The 13,565-nt window shown below is 54.9% G+C and overlaps 5 protein-coding genes across 5 annotated transcripts; 1 reads left to right on the top strand and 4 right to left on the bottom strand.

The window, feature by feature from the left end:
- Positions 1-66: 66 nt before the first annotated feature.
- On the bottom strand, positions 67-1,490 carry K452DRAFT_348110 (uncharacterized protein; the record flags this gene model as incomplete). The annotated part of the gene is made up of 4 exons (XM_033545520.1): positions 67-218; positions 280-1,053; positions 1,108-1,302; positions 1,358-1,490. The coding sequence occupies 4 exons, from the start codon at positions 1,488-1,490 to the stop codon at positions 67-69; spliced, it is 1,254 nt and encodes a 417-aa protein (XP_033403066.1).
- Positions 1,491-1,790: 300 nt separating this feature from the next.
- On the bottom strand, positions 1,791-3,017 carry K452DRAFT_282364 (uncharacterized protein). Its single transcript, XM_033539576.1, has 4 exons — positions 2,953-3,017; positions 2,409-2,501; positions 2,167-2,351; positions 1,791-2,107 (listed from the first exon to the last, which is right to left on the bottom strand). The coding sequence occupies exons 1-4, from the start codon at positions 2,953-2,955 to the stop codon at positions 2,068-2,070; spliced, it is 321 nt and encodes a 106-aa protein (XP_033403065.1). The 5' UTR covers positions 2,956-3,017; the 3' UTR covers positions 1,791-2,067.
- Positions 3,018-3,117: 100 nt separating this feature from the next.
- K452DRAFT_282362 (uncharacterized protein) lies at positions 3,118-4,106 on the bottom strand. Its single transcript, XM_033539575.1, has 3 exons — positions 3,962-4,106; positions 3,744-3,905; positions 3,118-3,597 (listed from the first exon to the last, which is right to left on the bottom strand). The coding sequence occupies exons 1-3, from the start codon at positions 4,056-4,058 to the stop codon at positions 3,290-3,292; spliced, it is 567 nt and encodes a 188-aa protein (XP_033403064.1). The 5' UTR covers positions 4,059-4,106; the 3' UTR covers positions 3,118-3,289.
- A 1,919-nt stretch (positions 4,107-6,025) lies between these two features.
- K452DRAFT_348109 (uncharacterized protein) lies at positions 6,026-9,248 on the top strand. The gene is made up of 3 exons (XM_033545519.1): positions 6,026-8,103; positions 8,155-8,565; positions 8,631-9,248. Exons 1-3 carry the CDS (start codon positions 6,285-6,287, stop codon positions 9,077-9,079), a joined length of 2,679 nt encoding a protein of 892 aa, XP_033403063.1. The 5' UTR covers positions 6,026-6,284; the 3' UTR covers positions 9,080-9,248.
- Positions 9,249-12,814: 3,566 nt separating this feature from the next.
- K452DRAFT_282360 (uncharacterized protein) lies at positions 12,815-13,464 on the bottom strand. Its single transcript, XM_033539574.1, has one exon. The coding sequence runs from the start codon at positions 13,192-13,194 to the stop codon at positions 12,985-12,987; it is 210 nt and encodes a 69-aa protein (XP_033403062.1). The 5' UTR covers positions 13,195-13,464; the 3' UTR covers positions 12,815-12,984.
- Positions 13,465-13,565: the final 101 nt, after the last annotated feature.

Genomic DNA, 13,565 nt, shown 5'->3' with positions numbered 1-13,565 from the left:
TTGGGAGACCAAAAACATTTGGCTCACACTAAACTTCTACAACATACGATAGAGTAGGAAGTATGTTTAGCGCAGCAAAACCTTGCTTCCACCATCAGGAAGCTTCACTTTAAACAGCGCGAATGGCCGCTGCCGTCTGTCTGTGCCAGGCCAGAACGACGAGGCAAAACAAAGCTGGTTAACGGTGAAGTATAGATAGCCGTCCGTACCAATTGACACTATTCGTTGTTAGCATATTTTACAAGCCAACTATATTCCCTCTGACATGAGAAAACGTACTAGTATCGACCCAATTGATCCTCGGGTCCCGGACAAACACCTCTGTCGTGGCGTTTTGTGGGTTGAACCAGTTGACAGCATTTTGTTCCATGTTGCCCACAAAAATTAGACCGTTGGAGTCAGTCTCGTACCCATCACTAACGCCTTTCTGGCCGCGGCTCTGGATGGAACCCTGCGCTAACAGGTCCGAGTTTTGGCTGCGGTCGCGGAGATACTTTGTGGGGACTGAATGTAAATACCTGCCTGCAACCTGTCCGAAATAGAGGTCATCACCATCGGCAGATAGTGCGATGCCGTCGCTTCCAGTTGTCCAATATGCGAGTGGCATGTCCGGGCCGGGGATTGAATACAGCGTTTGACCCCAAACGCTCGCAACGAATTGCTTCTCTGGATGAACGTTAGGGTTGCCGGTTAAGTGCCTCCAGCTTTCACCGGTCCCAAGGTCGGCGACAATAATCCCATTACGTCCCTCGTCGGATGAATCTGTGATGTACGCAATACCCGCGCCGGAAGCCGTCACGTCAGGACGGAGGTCGAAACGGACATCGTTTGGATAGGAATCCGAGTACGCGACGTCGGCAGGGAAGACGATGGTCTTGAAAACAGTGTCGTTGGAAAGGTCCACACCGATGAGTTTGGGACCACCGTACGTAGACGGAACGAGCGTCCCGTTAGGAGTTTGAGCACGGCCGGTGTCCAAGATCCAGAGGCGGTCCAGAGGGTCAATCACCACGGATTGGACGCCAATGAGGTGGTCTTGAAAGTTTGCGCCGCCTTTGCTCGAATATCAGGGGCTGCTGTTCTGCTCTTTTTGAAAAGGTAACTTACTGGCAGGGTAGGTGGAGTAGTTGATAGCGCCACCTGGTGGATTGTTGATCTCGACAGTAGGATAAGCCTTCTCTGTCGTGTTCGAAGTAAGCTCGGCAACGGTGTATTTGCCATTTTGACCGTTGTTCGTGTTGTTTGGATCGAATCCGGGGGGATAGTTAGAAAACATGCGCCCAGTAGACGATACAGCAATGCCTTAACATTGTCTTAGCCCAATATTGATCTGGGAAGAGTGTCCAGGTAAGCTCACCCGTTGGCCACTCATCGTAGTACAAGTGCACCAGTTCAAGTGGGGGTCCCGCGGTTCCTGGATCTGAGATGAGGTCTTGAGCTGAACCCAAACCTAGGAGACAGACCAATGCAGCAAGAGTAAATGGCAACATCGCAAAAACCAGAGTTGTGAGGGTTTACCGACGATTGGAATGTTGAGGAAGAATTTATGTTGCAACCGCGAGACCGAGAGAGCTTTTAACCATCGCAGGATGTTATGTCGGACATAGAAGTGGGAACGTCATCATGCAGGTACGACAATGCGATGACAGCTATACTTATTTGACTTATTAGGTTAACTTAACTCGGGGTGGAGCATTGAGTTTGCGGACGTACTGCACGTTGTTCGCGGTAATGCCAAACTTCATCATGATGTCAGGCGTCACGGAGAAACTCCTGTACTAGGTACGCGTGCGACGTGAGGGGTTTGTTTGTTTCCGAGCCACAAGCCGGGGAAAAGTGGTCTCGCTCTGTGCGGTTAAGATGCACACATAATATATCATGGACGATATTTGCAAGCCTCAACCCAGTCGCATTGTGGATTTATTTTGTACCATGAGCGGTCCTCTGAACCGCGAAAAACGTCCGAACCATGTTGGCCAGCACACTCCATCCCTCATAAGCCGAAGAAGTTCCCCCAAATGCACCACATGAAACCATGCTGAGGACATGCAAACGGAAAGGAAACGCTTAGAAGACAAGGGCAGCACCCTTGGTCTTCTTGTCACCACTGTAGTAAGATTGTTAGCACGTTGCCAATTTTTGGAGCCGCTGGTAGAATAAACGTACCCAAGCTCGAAGTGCTTGCAGCGCTTGAGGGCGAGCTGAGCCTTCGTCTTGCAGACGGTGCATTCCAACCTCAGGACGACCTTCTTGGTGGTCTTGGCCTTCTTGTGGAAGACAGGCTTGGTCTGACCACCGTAACCGGACTGCTTACGGTCATAACGACGCTTACCCTGGGCGAACAGGGAGGCCTATACGAGTCAAGAGTTAGAGCTGTTGGCGCTCGGTGGCGTTCGTAGATCGCATACCTTGCCAGCCTTGTACTGGGTGACACGGTGCTGGGTGTGCTTCTTGCAGCCCTTGCCCTTGCAGTAAGTCCGCCTCGTCTTGGGAACGTTGACCTAGAGGAAGAGTTCCGTCAGCGCCGTTCTTCAACATGCGGCGGTAGCCTTGATTTTGTCTAGTTCCAGCAGCACGCGAACAATCTCGCAACCCGTGGTGTGAATGTGATGCTTCTTCGTGGACGTATTCGAGCTTTCGAGAGGTCGACTCTGACCGGCGAGTGAGGTGGCGGTTTGTCGGTGGTGAGCGGGCGCAAATATTTCGCTCTTCTTTCAATTCTGGTTTCGAGCGAGAATTCATGGCGAGCGTTTTGCCGTAGAACAAGCCGTCATGTTCGCGTCGCGCCGAGGTAGGTGTCTCGAGAACTTTCGTGTGCTTTGAGGCCGAGCGAGTTGAGATTCGAAATCGTCGTAATCGTCCGTCCGAGTGCCACCGTCCAGCGGGTTGCGTGAAGGTCGTGCGGCGTTTTCTCCAAAGTCTCTTTCGGCAGATAAGGAATCAAAAGCTTACCATCTTGACGGTTGTATGGGGTCACGGATGGTGTGTGAGGTAGAGTCGTTGGCGGTGTCGTCGTTGGAGTTGCGACGCTCACTCATTTTCGCCGGGCTTTGTGGGCCGACTCGGCTCATCCACGGCACGTGACCTTATCGATCACCACCACCACCACCATGTTCTCCTGCATCTTACCTACTACGTACTTGCTGGGATTTCGTTTCGAGCAATTCAAGCATAAACAATTATTTTTTTCCTCATTGGAAATTGACGGCTACGTCACGTCATGTGCGGCTTTATATACAGCATCTCTCCACAACCAATATCCTTCCCACAGACCAATGGCCTTTGGCCTTCACGACACCGCTAGAATTCCGCACAGGGCTCCGACACCCGTTAGGACCGATCTGGTTGCGTTGAACCAAGTCCACTTGCCAAGGAGCGTCTTGACTTTATCCTCCTCAGGGATACCAACCTCATTCCATGCATCATCGCCGGGCTGCGCGTTCTTCAGCGCAGCCGCTTTGGCATGCAGCCTGTTGTTGACTCTTTTCATTGCCAAGAGCGTGAAAGGTACAATGCTAGGAATCAAGATTGCTGCAGCAGAGTAGAGGTAGAACGTCGAGTTCGGATTGAGTTCCGTGCCGGTGAGCGCTTTGCCTTCTACAACAAGCCAGTATGTCAACGGTACTGTAACTACCAGCGCATTGGCGGCATCTTGCACGGTCAATGTGCCGAAACACCTTATTAAATCGTGCGCAAAGGCACAATGTCACGATGCACATGGCGTGGGGCTAAAATCAACTTACGCTGCCACATGAGATAGCCAAACGAGATTCCACCCGTCAAAGCCAGGAATGGTGCTGTAGAGGCTCCGATGTTATACGCGCTCTCGAATTGCTGAGCGAGCAGCGGTGCTGGAGCGAGGCCCAGCGTAGGGACCATGGCGATGCTAAAGCATCCAATGTACCCTGTCAGAGAACAGTTGGTGAGTGACGTCGGCATCATATTTCACGTATATGCGTACCAGAGAGGAAAGCTGAGCTCGTTACGCCCACGATATGCGCAGTGCGCACGAGCCCGGGGAGCTGTTGGAAGTGGAATTGTGCCGAGTGCTCTGGCATAGTGGCTGGGCGCAAACAATTGCGATTGATTGGAAAGGGTACACGTCTTGAATGTAGTTGGAAAAGAAGTGAGCTTTCTGCTCTTGCTTTATACACGCACATAGTCCCTCATCCTCCAAACTCTCTAATTGGGGGACAAAGTGGAGGTCTACCAAGTCACGCCACTAACGTGTGCCGCCATGGTTTAAACTCAATAACTGTACTCTAGCCCAGTCGATAGATGGATAAGTGCCAATCAATTGCTTAATTTGATTAGTTCGTTTTATCCTTCGGAACTTCGGGCGATACGAAATGTCCGTTTCCGAAATCCCATCTCCGCTTGCCAACGAGCAATCGACGGGCTGGTTAGGCAACGGAAGGTGCCAGGGTTGACTAAGCCTTCGCGCTAGCCCTATGAGGCAGGACATAAACTCTGCACGTGCCCAAGTCAAAGACCACCTACAACAGTAACCTTTCAACAAATCAGTTTTCAATATCAATTAGTATAATCACACTAAAAACCCTTAAAGTCCCCTGCCGTCAAACGAGCCTCAACGTTCAGCGAACACCACCAATTAGAGCGTGCTGTGTGGGTCTTTTCCGCACTCTGATTGGTGGGTTTCGCTGAACGGTGAGGCTCGTTTGACGGTAGGGGACGTTAGGCAGAATCCAAGATTTTCAGTTGTGCTTGATGTGCATCTATCACATGTTGACTTTCACACGTGGAAATATTTCACTATGGCCTGGTTGACCGTTCGTTGTGGTGCAAGGTGATTGGATCGAGATTATGAAGTGGCCGCCATTAGCATCCAAGCAAACTTTCTAGGAAAGCATCAGCCATTATGAGAGCTCCACTGGACTTAGCCAAAACTACAAGTGGTCTTGGGTGCCTGCCTGCAGTGTACAAAAATGTTTTGTGGAGCCCAGATAGTCTTTTCAGCCAAAAGAGACAGTGAAGTAGTACCGTGCAAGCCCAAAACCAGCTCTCGCAGTTTGTCACACTTTAACTTTTCCCGTTGGCTATTGCATGCACGTGTCCAGGGCAGGTAGTAGTGACAGCAACCCAGCGAAAGGATGGGCAAACACAGACGGTTTAAGTGCGTCTAGTAAAATTTGAATACGTACCATAGATTCCTGGGCATAAACCGGTCAACTGTGTCGCATTGCTGCCCAATGGACAGGGTAGGCAACAAAATGACCTACGTACCTTCGTTAGTTTGTGGGGACACCGTTCAGCTAGCCTGAGTAGCATAAGGTCCTTTAAGCGTTGGAATGAGCCTTTCCTGGAAAGAATCCGCTATTATCGTTGCCGCCGGGAAGGCTGAGAGGTGGTGAATGCTTGCCAGTGCTTTGAGTCCACCGGTCACTTATTCAGAAGCCGCAGTTTCACAACATAGCCAAAGCAAGCCTCAATATCGGACTCTCAAGTTCGCCGGTCAACTGATAGAGCGTGTATACATATGCAACCTACGAATATGTATTAGGCAGCAGGAGCGCACTGGCGCCAACCCAAGTGCAAATGAAGCGTGAGCTGAAACTCGGAACAATACGAGAGCTTCGAGTTAGGGCCTCGAAGCGCAGCCCATGGCCAGTGAGAATTCATCAAAACAGTGGCTATGCTGAAGGGGCGAGTGGTGCTAAAGATAAGCCGGCCCCCAACAGGCGCCGGAGGTTGGAGCGGAGGTCAAGGCAGGTCCAATAGGTGTCCTTTTTTGAAACGGCGAAGGATGAGGCTCTCGAGAGCAGTAGACCCGGTGACCGGTGTGGATGGCAGATGCGCGTGCCGCTGACAGTGTCTCATCTAATGTTGTTGAAGTGTCGCGTTGTGGACGCCGAGGCCGAGCAGCGCATCGACGTCATCAGCTTTCACGAGGTCCTGCAAGCCCATCCAAGACGGTCGAAGGCGGTAGAAGGTTTCCTTGGAAGCTGCCATCTCACACCTATATCTCTCTGCTCATCGCCGACAATCCCTCCCTTTACCCCATTCTTCCGCCAAGCTGTCAGTCGTGTCCATCCTTCGTCGGCTCATCAGCTGCGATCGGCACAGCCCGAAAGCCAGGGTTCCGCCAACAGCCTGCTTGCAGGTGCCACCCACCCGCCTGACATCGTCACCACTGGCCCTCGCTCTCTCCACAAGACCCCGCGCCCTGCGCGCTAGCCGTCGCTCGCATCTCGTACAAGACTCGACGGCTCCCGGCACCGCTGTGCTCCACGACCGACTGCCACCGCCTCACTTTACCAACCATCATGTCCGTTATTTACAAGGAGCGCGAGCGCGAGCGCGACTGGGACCTGCAGTCGCGCTCGTCGCGCAGAGGTCCCATTACCGTTCGCCGCTACAAGGTCCCCGACCGCTCTTACGACGACCTCGACTACGATGAGACTCGCATCATCACTAGAGAGCGCGATTCGGAACCCGAAATCAGAAGGCGCATAGTTATCGACAGAGACGAGGAGCGCGAACGCGAGTATCGCTTTGTTGAGCGCGAGACTTCACCACGCCATGACGTTCATGAGTATCGCATCCAGCGCGACGTGATCGAGCGCGACCGTTCACCTTCCCCGCATCGCGTTCGCGAGTGGCGCATCGAGCGCGAGGTCGAGGAAGAACCTCATGAACCATACGCCCTCGAAAAATACTCGAAATCGACCGAGTACTTCTCGCGGCCCGAGCCGCCGCCGCAGCCTATCATCATTCGGCAGTCAAATCCGCAGCCAATTATTGTCCAGGAAGCGCCGGTGAGGCAGCAAATTGTCTTGCGACGGGAAGAGCCTCACTACGAGTTTATCGAGCGATCCGACATCGATGATCGTCAGGTCGTCAGACGTCCGCAAGAGGAAGACTACTACTACGAGCGCAGGGTGCGGGAGTTTGACCGCGACGACTACTATGACGAGCGGGAGCGCGGCCGTGACCGGCGCGCCGAACATGACTGGCATAGCGACGATGAATATGAATATGTTCGGAGGACCCATGAAGAATCCTGGGGCCGCGATTCTAGCCCTCACCATCGTCGGCACCTAGCTGAAGGTGTTGTCGCTGGTATCGGAGCTGCCGAACTCATTCGGCATCACCGCAAGAAGCAAGGCGAGGAGCAAGGCCACCATGTTAGGCAGGCATTGGGCTATGGCGCTCTAGGTGCTGTCGGTGCGGAGGCTCTCACTCGTGCCAAGAGCCACTTTGGCAGGTCTCGATCCAGGTCTGAATCTCGTGGCCGACACCACAGACACCACCACCGTAGCAGGTCCCGTTCTGCTTCTCGAACAAAGAAAGTTGCCGGTGTCGCTGCCCTTGCAGCTGTTGGGGCTCTGGCATATGCCGCCGGCCGCAGTGGAAAGGGCAACAACATGGCCGCGATCGAGCCCCGCAGAAGCCGGTCCAGAAGACGCCGGCACTCCGTGGGTGCTGTCAGTAACAAAAGTTACAGTCCTGAGAGATCGAGGTCAAGAAGCAAACACCGTGATCCCGAACACAAAAATCGACGCATGGCTCAAGCCGGCCTTGCCAGCGCTGCTGTGGCTGGATTGGTCGAGAGAGTTCGCAGCAGATCTCGAAGCCGCCACGGCCGCAAAGGCCGTAGCCGCAGCCGTCTCCGTACTGGAGCTCCTATTGCAGCAGCAGGTTTGGGTGGGGCAGCGCTGGCTGGCCTGTACGAGAAGAATCAGGCCAAAAAGGAGGCAAAGGAGGAAGAGAGGTCAAGATCTAGATCCAGGTCTAGATCCAGGTCGGTACCCTCAGGATCTCGGCGCGCTTCGGCGAGTGACCCTGCTCTTGTAGTATACGGCGGTGATCCTATCTTCGTCGAGCCGGCCGCGGGCGCACGGCGCGGATCTCGGAGTCGGAGCCATCATGACGATCCAGCCGACTACCGGGGTAGACGCCGCGGCTCGTCCGTTTCTTCTAGCGATTCCGGACGTAGACGCCATAGCCGCTCGAGCCGCAGCCGAAGCCGAAGTCGCTCAAGAGCAGTAGCTGAAGCTGCTGCGGTCGCTGGTGCGGCTGGTTTAGCGGCCCACGAAGCTGCGAAGAGACGTGAGCGCAAGAGGGCGGAGAGGGAAAGAAAGCGTAAGAGATTTCAACAACTTTGACAAGTGATCGCAACTAACAGATGAACAGGGCAAGCAGAGGAAACACCTTACAGCGAAAACAGCTATACACCTCCCCCTCTTGGTGGGTATCCTCCTGGAGCATACCCTCATGATCCATACACTCCCCATGATCCTTATCCGCACGAGCCGTATGCACCTGTCGGCGGTGGCTATCCTCCTGCCACTGGGCGGTACTACCCTGAAACCAACGAATTTCCCCCTCCACCGACTGGTGCAGGCTATCCTGTGCAACCTACTGCCAATGCTCCCTACAATCCGGCAGACTACGGCCCAACTCCTGGACCGACCCAGCCAATGCACCAAGAGCCATACTTCGCGCCACCGCCGCGTGCCGAGGAGCCCTATGATGGCCACGACCCCCGATATTCTCGGGGAGAGAATGTGAGTGCTGCGTCTGCTTCTGAGCACCCCAAACGCGGTTAGTCCGTCGTTCTTTGGACTGGAGGGAAACCAATTAGGAGTGCTTTACTGACGACTCAAAAGATGGTCTAAAGGCACCTTCTCCAAGCGATATCTCACAGGCTCCCAAATCACCGAAGAGCGTACAATTTGACCTACCACCTGAGCAGCAACCGTCAGATCGCGAGCGAGAACGATCACGCATGCAACATGATGACTTTGATGACGACGTATATGACCTGCTAGACGGCGAAGAAAGAGGTCGGCACAGACGACACGGCGACCACGACTGCAATGACGATGCTCACGGCCGCCACGACAACCGTTCCGACTCACCTTCATCTGGCTCTTCAAGCGAAACGGTCGAACTTCCACCACGGTTTGACAACCGCGGCAAATATTTGCTGGAGAGAGGCGAAGACCCGTTCGCAGAGAAGCTAGAAGACTTTCTCTCTGGGCGCAGTACCGCCGGAAAGCTCTTTCAGAGGTTCACCGGCGACCTACTAGCTACCTCGGGTCCGTCGAGAAGGTGATGGTTAAGACGAACGTTTGTTTGTCCTGCCCACATTTTCTCATTTCTGTTTCCCCTTTAATAGACTTTGCTTTGCACCACGATAAGAAATCGACGATTATGACGACGACGACGACGACGACAAGGATGATGATAACGGCAGCACCACTTTACCCTCCACTTTTTTCTTTACGATTTTGTAGTTCTTCACCCCCCTTTTTTCTTCTTTCCTTTCTTCAGGCGACATATTTTCCTTCTTTTCTTTGGCAGGAGCGAGGGTTTCCCCGACTGGTGATGGTTGGATGGATGGCACACGTCTGACGATGAGCAAACGAGAGACGAACGAATGGCATTGCGATGGCAACTACGGTAGTAGCAAACGAATATCACGAATCTGACGTCTCATCCATTCGCGTGTTTTGTTTGCCACGTGGACCACTACATAAGCAGCACCAAGCAGGTGGGCAGAAGGCCTTGTTCTTAGCTTGCGAAAACCCGTGTAGGTACGGACAGAGTACGTACTCGTTCGTATCTTGGTAAGACTGCCCTGTCCGTCTCTCCAGCGTCGTCGACGGCAAGGCACACAGCGCGGGTCTGGCCGCCACTGTCAGGCCCCGTCACGCGGCAGCGGCCTAGAGTAGAGTAGACGGCGCCTCGACTCGACTCGGCTCGGTTTCTCCCATCGATCCCCCGCAGCAGGCGTGGCGTGGCTGCGCCGTGCCTACTGGCTACTGGCTGCACCGCAGTGCCGCGGTGCCTCTGATGGCGCCATGGGCGCGCGCGATGATGGATAGTGCTGGATACAGTAGCTGCACGCGCATACATACCTAGGCAGGCGGCAGGGCGGGCAGGGCAAGCACCTAGGCGGCAGCGCCGCCTACATACATACATACATACATGCATACATCATCGTACCTAGGTACCCATCCAGGGCGTTTTTCTTCTCCTACCTATTTGTACGCGAGTGCGTACTCTTAGGCAGGCCGGCCGCCGCGAGTTGAGTTGAGCTGTCGTCTCTCTACCTAGGTAGGTACCTAGGTAGCGTGGCTGATTCGCCTTGCCTTGCCTTGCCTTGCCTTGCCTTGCCTTGCCTTGCCTTACTGCCGATAGGTAGGTAGGCACGTCGTTCTGATTTCTAATCCATGGCATCACCCACCCAGTCGCAGCCGCGCAAAACCGCACGCGCCGGCCCTGCTGGCCTCTTCGCAGCATGCGCTACGATGCGATGCGATGCGCGTCAGGCACCCCTGGCCTGGCCTGTCCTGCCATGCCCTGGCCAGTCTGGTCTGGTGTGCGGGCGTTCCTGACAAGGCAAGCTGGCCAGCCGCTTACGCCATCCATTGTGGCCGCGGTGTTGAATGGACGGACAGACGGACGGATGGGTGGATGGATGGGAGACCGTAGGTAGGTAGGTGGTGTTGAGGTGGAGGTGGCTGCCGGGCCTGGATGCGCGCGCGCATGCCATGCTACGCCATGCTACGCGCTTGCGCTGCGGGCTGCCTGCCTGTCTGCCTGCCTGCCAACCTGTCAGTCTGTCAGTCAGCAGCCGTTCCGGCCCAACCTTGCGCCGCCCGTGGGCGAGGCGGAGCGGAGCGTTATCCGTCAGTTCAGTGTAGGCCCTGAGGCGTGCCTGGCCGCGCGCGCGCCGTACACACATACATGCTGGATGTGGCTATCCGGCCGGCTCCTTGGCTGTAGGCTGTGCCTGTGCCTGCGAGGTAGGTAGGTGGGTGGGCGCTTTGTAGGTACCTACCTATGCAGTGTACGTCCTACGCACGCACGCACTTCTTCAGAAGCGCCTATCTTTGCTGCGAACGCCAGCACCACTGTCGGTGTCCCATCGCTCTGTCCAACCCGACCCGAGCCTGCGCGCTGGATTTGTCGATAATCGAGGCTAACTGGCCGGCTGGGTGCGCACAGAGAGCGCATGTACTTACCTAGGTACATACATACATACATAGCTAGGTACGGTATGCTGGGCACGCACGCGCGCGGCAAGGGCGGCCTGGCGGTAGCCGCCGCACACGGACGGGATGGAGTTACTGATAGATAAGTACAGTAACCTACTGCATGTAGGCCGATAACCCAAAGATTCAGGTCCACAACACACAACGACTAGACTCGTGCTCGTACGAGTAGGTAGGCACCGTTACCTAGAATACGCCTCTACACGTCCCATCCCGGCTCGGCCCAGCACGGCCTAGCTATGTACGTATGTACCGGGATGCGGCTTTGCGTTATGTTGCGTTGCGACGTAAATACCTAAGCGTAGGCGTAAGAGTAAGAGCAGGCGTAAGAGCAGGAGGGGAGGTGGGTAAGCGCGCTCGTGCCTGTGCTGTGCTGGTGGTGCAGTGCAGTGAGGTGTGGTGCCACGCCACGCCACGCCACGACGCGGGCGCGGGCTCTGCAGCCTTGCTTTTTCCGTTCCTTTCCGTTGTGCTTGTGCTTGTGCTTGTGCTTGTGCTTGTTCTCTGGCTGGGTTGGCTTGGGTTGGCTTGGCTAGGGTAGGGTAGGGTTAGCGAGAGTGGCTTACTTACGTACCTACTAGGGGAGGGGTGAGAAGGCGGCGTTTCTGACGTGAGCGTCAGCAGCACCTCACTGCCGCTGCTGCTGTAGCTGCGGTGGTAGCTAGCTGCGGTGGTGGTGGTGGAGGCGCGCTACGGTTAGCTCGCTCGCTCGCTGGCGGCATCACGGCAGGAGTGGGCGGGTGCGCGCTGAGGGGCGTAGGCGGTCACGCTAGCTGTCTCTCTCTGTGTGTGTGTGTGTGTGGGTGTGTGGTAAGATACCTGGGTCGTGGGCTGGGGGTGCCTGGCCTGGTTGGGGAGGGAGCGAGGGGCGAGGCGCGAGGGGATAGAGGCGCGATGAGTCAGCTTGGGCGCGACAGGGGGTGCTGAGCTGGCTTGGTGTGTAAGTGAGAGAGGGAGAGTGTGAGAGAGTTTGTGTGGGCTGAGGATGGATATGCATGCGCCGCGCGTTCCTGGGGAGTGGCGACGGGACGGGAGTGGGGATGTTGTGGAAGTGAAAAGCTGTGGTGGTGTGTAGTAAATGGTGAGTGAGTGAGTGAGTGAGGGGATGAGGGGCTAGAGTCCTCGTACGAAGTAGGTACAGTACATAAGTACTAAGTAGGCATTTACCTACTCCTAGTAATAGTGGCGCACACACATACACATACACATACTGCTTACCAACCACTCCTACTCACTCACTACTAATCAGGGCGCAGCAGCGCAGCAGCGCAAGAAAGCAGAAGCAGAAAGCAACAGCGCAAGCACAAGACACAGGCACAGGCACAGGCACAAGGCACGCGGCACTTGGCACTTACGGCATTTAGGTTGGCACGACCTTGACGGGCGCCCCCGCGCCGTGGCGGCGGGCGCGACAGCCATGCCATGCCGTGCCGTGCCGCTAGGAGTAGGAATAGTTACTGCCAGGCCCAGGCCCAGGCCGAGGTCGGTAGGTCGGTCGGGCGAGCGGGCTTGGGTTTAGGCTGCGCTGGGGTTGGGGTTATGTATGCATGCTTGCTTGCGCGCGCGCTAGTGCTTTTTTTTGGGCTGGGCATGGACTGGGCTGCAAGGGCTGCAAGGGTGGGGCGGGGCGGGGTTGTTCTGTCTGGTTGTCTGTCTGTCTATCTTATCTACTTGTACTTCAGTGTATGTGTGTAGCTAGCTAGGCATAACACGGTAGGTAGGTACGATAGGGACGACGTCGTACATACATACATGCATACGTAGCAGTCAGGGTGTATATATTTCATCAGGTACTTAAGCCCTCCGGACTTACCCGTGCTTGCCAGACGACGACAAGCCTACCTAGGCATGATCAGATGAGATGAGATGGACGTTGACGGGTCCGCCTTCCCCACAACCACAATGACAACAATAACAACAACAACCAAAAAAAGTGTGTATAAGAATGGCGATTAGGTAGTTAGTTCGCTGTCGCGCAAACGTAGAAGACGGCACGGCACGGCAAAGCAGAGCAGAAGCCAGCGCAAGCCGCCGCCACCACGACCACCACGACCTCCTCCTCCTCAAGCAGGACTGTACGTTGGAGCGCGCGTAAAACGCAACCCCTCCTAAACACTCCCCCAAAACCACGAGCCCAAGTAAGTCTCTCGGCTCGACAGCTCGTCCCCATTAAGCCCTTCCCCGACCTCCCTCCTTCTCGCAATGAACAGCAAAACGAGAACGAGAACGAGAACGAGAAAAACGCATGCGGCAACGAGACTCGCGAAGCACACACAGAAGAGGTCCTCGCAGGCCAGGGCCAGGGAAAAAGAGATGGATAGGTAGTTTACGGGCGCGAAGACACGGAGGCTAAATAAAGCAGAAAAAAAGCGCTAAATTGAGCAACAACACTACGCTGGAGTAAACAAGCAACGACGGCAAGAGCACCCAAGTGAAGGTTGAAATAAAAAAAAAAAGAAAAGAAAAAATTTCATTGGAAAAAACCCAGAAATGAAAAAAAGAAGAAAACAGAACGAGAAATCCGCCTCGTAACAGAGGCTA

The sequence above is a fragment of the Aplosporella prunicola genome (genome assembly GCF_010093885.1).
Source record: "Aplosporella prunicola CBS 121167 unplaced genomic scaffold K452scaffold_1, whole genome shotgun sequence".
In the NCBI taxonomy this organism is placed as follows: domain Eukaryota; kingdom Fungi; phylum Ascomycota; class Dothideomycetes; order Botryosphaeriales; family Aplosporellaceae; genus Aplosporella; species Aplosporella prunicola.
Note: the sequence above shows the minus strand (reverse complement) of the source record. Positions and strands in the feature narration are given on the sequence as shown.